The 6,275-nt window shown below is 54.9% G+C and overlaps 1 protein-coding gene across 1 annotated transcript in view; it reads right to left on the reverse strand.

Moving 5' to 3' along the window:
- Nucleotides 1-6,275, reverse strand: part of GOLGA7B (golgin A7 family, member B) — a 10,442-nt gene continuing 4,167 nt past the window's right edge. Inside the window, exons 2-5 of the mRNA XM_004680556.2 lie at nucleotides 4,034-4,159; nucleotides 3,020-3,172; nucleotides 2,842-2,943; nucleotides 1-1,732 (exon numbers count right to left, since the gene is read on the reverse strand). Of these exons, the coding sequence (XP_004680613.1) occupies nucleotides 1,625-1,732; nucleotides 2,842-2,943; nucleotides 3,020-3,172; nucleotides 4,034-4,159 (489 nt within the window). The 3' untranslated portion in view covers nucleotides 1-1,624. The remainder of the gene's footprint in view (nucleotides 1,733-2,841; nucleotides 2,944-3,019; nucleotides 3,173-4,033; nucleotides 4,160-6,275) is intronic.

A 6,275-nucleotide genomic window follows, 5' to 3' on the forward strand; every position in this document is an offset into this window, starting at 1 on the left:
GTCCTTTTATTGGAAAAAAAACAATAAAACAAAAGGCCACCTCTTTGCTGGTGCCCAGCCACCCTGGGAGAGGCACAGCTCAGACACCAGGCCCAGCCAGAGTGGCCACAATGGGCACTGGCTGGGCCCAGGGCCATGGTGGCGCCCACTGGGAGACCCTTGAAGTAGCACCCACCTAGGCTCAGGGGCTGGATCACCCTCTCCAGCCCTCTGGGTAAGCACCTCCACCTGTGTCCAAAGCAAGCCGGTCCCTCTTTGGTTCTAGAAGGCTGCCTGCAGCGGCTGATCTTTCATGTCCACTTCTAGCTTTTTCTCCAGCTGAGGCAGCCTCCTGTCCACCTTCAGGGCAGTAGGACAAGGCTGCCTTCTTCCCACTGGCACCCCAGGTCTCAGCAGCCAGGGCCTCATTGCATGGATACCCCTCTTTCCTCTCAAAAGCGAGTTCGCCTTTTCCTTTGCAGGTTGTATGTCTTCTTCAAATGTCCAGGAGCCTTTGCTTACACAGCCTTAGGGAGCCCCAAAGCTTGTGTGCACGGAAGATGCCACATCTGTGGCCCTGTTGGCTCTGCTCTCCTAGAACCCCAACTTCTCTGCTAGAACAGACACAGTACGGTCAGACTGTAGAGAGTCCAGGAAGAGCCAAGCTGGCAGTCCCAGACACAGCAGGGGGTGTCAGGACCCTTATTTACAGGGGGAAGCTGGACCCACACAGAAAAGCAGCCTCAGACAGTCTCAGGAAGCTACGACAGGACGCAGACAGGGACAGTCACTGGCCTGGCAGCCAGGGGGCCACCAGCACACTCACACACCACACGTATACACACGTCGGTATGCGCACACACCCATTCTCACTTACGTGCAGGTTCTAGTCTCAGGAAGCCCTGGTTCTGGAGGTTCAAAACCCCCAATGCTACATCTCTTCACCAAGCACTTCTCCAGATCCCCACTGAACCTCCCAGAGCTCCAGGCTGTGCATCCCCAGGACAGCACCTGGAGGCCTGAAATGTCTCAGGAGCTGGATGCTTCTGGGCAAGACCAAGAGGGTCTCCAAACTTTGGGTGGAAGACGGGGAAGCCCCAAGTCTAGGAGTGGGGTGCAGGAGGGGGTGCTGAGCAGGCCCCCTGCAGTGCCAGCCCCTGTCTCCCTATACCTCAGACTCAGCAGTGGAGGCAGGATCATAGACAGGCAGAGGCCGCAGGGGGCTCAGAAACACACATTGAGAGGGCCTGGGGGAGGGGCGCGAGGGGAGGGTGAGCAGGTGGGACTGGGGTGAGGAATCTGCGAGGTGGGAATGCTCTACGTGATGGTCCTGGGCCCCTCCGCATGTTGAGAGAACCACAGAAGAAAGGGGCTGTCCAAAGTGTATTCTCCCCACCGCTGGAAGATGGGCTCTGGGTAGCCAGCCCCATCCCCTCGAAGGAGCGGGCAGGAAGTAGACCACGCTGCCCGGGGGCGGGGAGGGGGCTGCTGGCCGGCAGGAAACGCGGCTGCGGCCCGCCGCCGCCCCAGGCAGCGGGTGGGCCCGGAGGATGACTCAGAAGCGGGTGCTCTGGTAGCGAAGCCTCCGCAGGTCTGAGAGGCCCTCGGTCCGGCCGTACACCTCCCTGCAGGGACTCTCCGCCAGTCACCGGGCCCCCGCCGCGCCGCCGCCGCTGCTGCTGCCGCTGCCGCTGCTGCTGCCGCTGCTGGAGCTGCCGCTGCTGCACCGGTCCTCGTAGATGGAGATCTCGATCTGGGCGGCGTTAAGGAGAGCAGGGGCCCGGTGCGGTGGGGGCCCCAGGGGAGGGGCAGAGCTGGCCTGCTGCCCAGACAGCAAGGACGTGGAGTCGGGGAGCCAGGCCCAGCCCCCCACCTTGCCCACCCGCTCAGCTCACACCCCCGCAACCGCCTCAGGGGCTGGGGTCCAGGTGAGGGAAGTAGGAATCCTGGGGCGCAGGTGTGCCTAAGGGGGTGTGACCCTGTGGCAAGCGTGAGGCTTCTCCTGACTGCCAACCTGAACTCACCCTCCCTGATGCCAGGAAACTTGTTTGTTACCATCCATTATCACATCTGTAAAATGGGGCTAATAATAGGCTCTTGGGGGTGGTTGTGAGGATTAAATGAAATAACATACTGAAGTACTAAGCACAATGTCCAGAAAAGGCACAATAAAAAGAAACGCCTCTCCCTGGGCTTCGCAGAGTGAGACCTGGTATTTGTGTCTTCTTGACTGGTTCCTCTCCATTTTCCAGTAAAATTTAAAATCTCGTTGTTGCTTATTAGGGCAGGGGATGTAGGTGCACTGTGCCCACCCCTGTCGGGGTAACTGAACAGGTCCGCATGCCCATCCCCCACGCCCTCTCAGCACCTTCCTCCAGGACCCCTGTGAACACGGGGCTGGCACACGGGATTACGTGGGGATCCCATGAGACTGGACACACATTAGTGCCCTTCAGGCCAGGACAGTGAAGAAGGGCTGGGCCCAAGTCCTGGGTCCTCCACCAGCTGGGTGACCCTGAGCCAGTCACTTAACTTCAGTGTCTTCATCAGTCAAAGGGAATGCTCAGGTCACTCTTATTGCGGTGTTATGAGAGTTACATGAATTCACATTTTGAAAGCACTGAACATGATGCTGGCTTCTATTAAACACTGACTAAATATAGCTCAATGAAAGCAACCCCTAAGCTGTATAAACAGCCCCAAGAATCTACAGAGGGGAGAAGGATTAATGACCAGTGATTTGGGGAATTTTAGCTTGATTGGAGGTGCTTACAGTGGCCCCCATTTCTGGGCAAACTTGCCACCCAGGGACCTCACTGGTAGGGAGTCCTGTGCTCTCCCCAAGAGAGTCAGGAAGGATACGACCCTCATGCCACGTTCCACGGGGTCCGTGAGCAGGAGGCCTCGGGGGGCAAAGATCTTCTCATTCTGCTCCTGGATGTATCGGGAGATCTTCTTGAGAACCTGCAAGGAGAGGAGCCGTGAAGGACGAGGGTGACGCGCGAGAGCCCGGGGAGGGTCAGAACCGTGGGGGAGCCACCTTCTCGTAGTGGGTCTCCATGCACAGGAAGATGAAGTAGGCTGTGGCGCAGGCCAGACAGCCCTCCAGATAGGAGCTGCCCCCGACCTTCTCAGCCTCCGCGTAGAAGCCATTGAGGGTCTTCACCGTCTCCTCAAAGAGCTGCCTCTCAATCTGGAAGGAGAGAGAGAAGGAAAGAGCCGAGAGAGAGAAGGAAAGAGCCAAGTCAAAATCAGCCCCCCTGTAGAGTAGACAGGGATGGGGGGGTGGGGGGTAGGAATAATGGGGTGGGGCATTAAGCGGCCACGTTTGTAAGTATCTGTGAAGCAGAAAGCACTGGGCTCAGGACGCCTGGGAGCCAGTACTGACTTGGCCATCAATTAGTCGTGTGACACTTGCGAGCTTTCTTCAAAGCCCCTGGACTCTAATGTACAGGCCCATGGCGAGCAGGAGGCCTGGAAACCAGTCATTCCAGAGGGATCTGTGCTTCACCACATTCCACATCATCTGTGATTCTTTGCTACACTCAAAGCGCCTCGACCCCAGCTGCACTCTGGAGCCGCCTGGGGAAAAGCAAAGCACTCCTGATGCCTGAACCCCTCCCCAAAGGTGCTGATTCCATTAGTCTGGGGGTGTAATCTGGGCATCAGGGTTCAGTTAAGCTCCCTGAGAAATCCTATTGTGCAGCGAAGGTTGAGAAAGCTGCTCAAAAGTGGAGACTCTGAGCCTGCTCCTACCACTGACTATGTCTGCTGGCACCTCGTATCATCCCTCAGGGCTGGAGGGTTGAACTTTGACACGCCCGCAGGGATCGAGGTGCTGTCGAGAGGCTGGATGGGAAACCTGAGGTGTCTTCAATTTTAACTTCGAATGAGGTGATATCAAGGTAATGATAAGGACATTCTGGACTCTTCCAGGAGAGGTGCCTAAACACTTCTATATCATCTTACTTTTATCCTGGGTGGGGAGGGGGTACCATAATAAGCCCGCATTTCCGTCATGGCCTGTGTTCCAAGCTTGCAGAGAGAGTCCTACCCGGCTGTCCAGCTCAGCAGGGAATTTGGTCTGGAACTGACAGATGGTCCCATCGCTATAGTCTCTCTGGATGAAGACCTTGGTGGCCAGCGAGGCGCTTCGCCGGAGCTCCTGCAGATTGTGTACCTGAGGTGGGCACAGGAGACATACTTTCAGGTGACCACTCGCAGGGGTTGATCTGAGGACAAGGGGTTTGGGGGATGTGGGTCTTTCAAAGCTAGACCAGAGTTTGGTCATCCCACAAGTGTTCCAGGAAGGTCATGGGAAGCAGAGTTTGCTGCAGAAAACACCCCCAGGTAGCCGAGAGAGATCTAAAAAAACCTGAAGCAGAGTCAGTGATGAGCCAAAATAAACGGTTCTGGAACCACCAGTAGAATCAAAAGTACACGGGAAAGACTTCCTGGCTGGACCGGGTTGCACACACAGGGGTATTGTGGAGAGTTCACATTTCCATTCATTCAGCAAGTATCAAATGTTTACAACTTGGCAGGTGGCCTTGGGGAGCCCAGCACACGCCAGGACTGAAGTCTCAGATCTGCCGAGGGGAGCACCCAGCAGAGGCAGCAAGTGGGACAGAGGCCTGACATGCCCGTGAACCCAGGGAGACTCCAGTGCCGCCCAAACTGTGGCCTGAGCCAAGGGCTCCACACCCAGCCTGCTCAGCCTCAGGGAGAGGGGCCCGTCGATGACCAAATTCCTCAGAGAAATGACAGAGAAAGTGGACTGAGGTCAGAAATCAGTGAACACCCTACCCTGGAAGGAAGGAGTGGGGTGACTTCTGCTGCTGGGCCACACCTGAGGATTTGGTGTACAGAGAGCCTAGCATTTGAGAGTGGGGAGGGTCAGTTCCCCAGGGGTGCAAGGCCTCTTTCTTCCACTTCCAGCCTCAGTCACCCACATGCAAGACAAGCATCCCACTGGGTGAAACCTGCCAAGCCTGGAGCCACAGGGAGACCAAGCCCCAAAGGCAGAACAAACAGCCGTCTCAAACTGTGTAATTAAGGTGAATCCACTCAGCCACTCAGCTGTCATTTATTGAGTCTCTACTATTGCCACGCTCTGAGCAAAAGACAAGCTGTGAGCTCCAGGGAGGAAGGGAAGTAAATATATAATGAATCAGACTGTGATAAATGCTACAAAGAAGGAACAGAAATGCTTCCTGGGATCTGTGCTGAGAAGTAAAGAAGCAGGGAGATAGCTAGGAGGGGGGGGGCAGAGGGCAGTGAATCAACCCAGACAGGGAGAAGCAGGTGCAAAGGAGACCAAGGTCTGCTCCAATGACCGAAGCAGGTTTCGGCAAGACCAGAGTTGGCCTGGAGATTAGATAAGAGAGTGGTGGAGGAGAGAATAAGTCTAGAGGAGCCCCACGAGGTTGCAAAGGGCAGGAGGACTCCCCTGGAGGGGGGGTGTACAATGAAGGATTCATTAACTTGCCGGGAAAAGAACAAATACCAAGAGGAAGGTTGTCAATAGGGCTGCAGGAATGGATCACTGAAAGACCAAGGTCTTGAAAGGGGCCAGTCTGAGACCACTATAGGAGACTTTCCCAAGTCTGAGTGAACCATGCTCAGACATAGGAGAGGTGATCCCCAAGTGTTGTGATTGGATTAAATAAACGATGTATGGTAATGCATATAAATATATATAACATACAGTGTAATGCTAATCCCGCCACATGGCTCTGGGAAAGCCTCCCCTTCTCCGGGTCTCCATTTCTTCCACTAGAATCTGAAATGTTGAAACTACTTAATCGCTAAAGGCCTTTCCAATGCTAACATTCTGAGGCCTTATCAGGGATTATGAACGCAAATATTTACAGGGGCTGAGCACGTGAGTGGGCCGGGGCACTGTGCCCCATCTCAATAAAGCAGCTAATCATTGCCATGAGAGAATGTGCTCCAAATTTGCCACAGTTCTGATTTTTTTAAGAGGAGCTGTAAATCCAGATTCTCTAATATCAAATATCCTGGTTTTTAATTGTTTCCAATACATTGTTAAACTTATGCAAGCCGGAGAAGGCAAACTTGTGTCCAGATCCACCCTGGGGCAGCCAGTTTAGTGCCTCTAAATAAGGAATCTGTGGCAGGGGCCTTGAACCAGAGCTGGAAGCAGGCTCCAGGCCACCTTACTTTAACTCTCAGGAAACAGAATGCTGGTTTTGACAAGTCCGTGATGCTCTGAAACCCCACAGGAAGGACCCAAACATGCACTCACGCCTCTCAGGTCACAGCTGCCCTGTGCA

The sequence above is a fragment of the Condylura cristata genome, unplaced genomic scaffold, assembly GCF_000260355.1.
Source record: "Condylura cristata isolate star-nosed mole 26May11 unplaced genomic scaffold, ConCri1.0 scaffold00011, whole genome shotgun sequence".
NCBI lineage: Eukaryota > Metazoa > Chordata > Mammalia > Eulipotyphla > Talpidae > Condylura > Condylura cristata.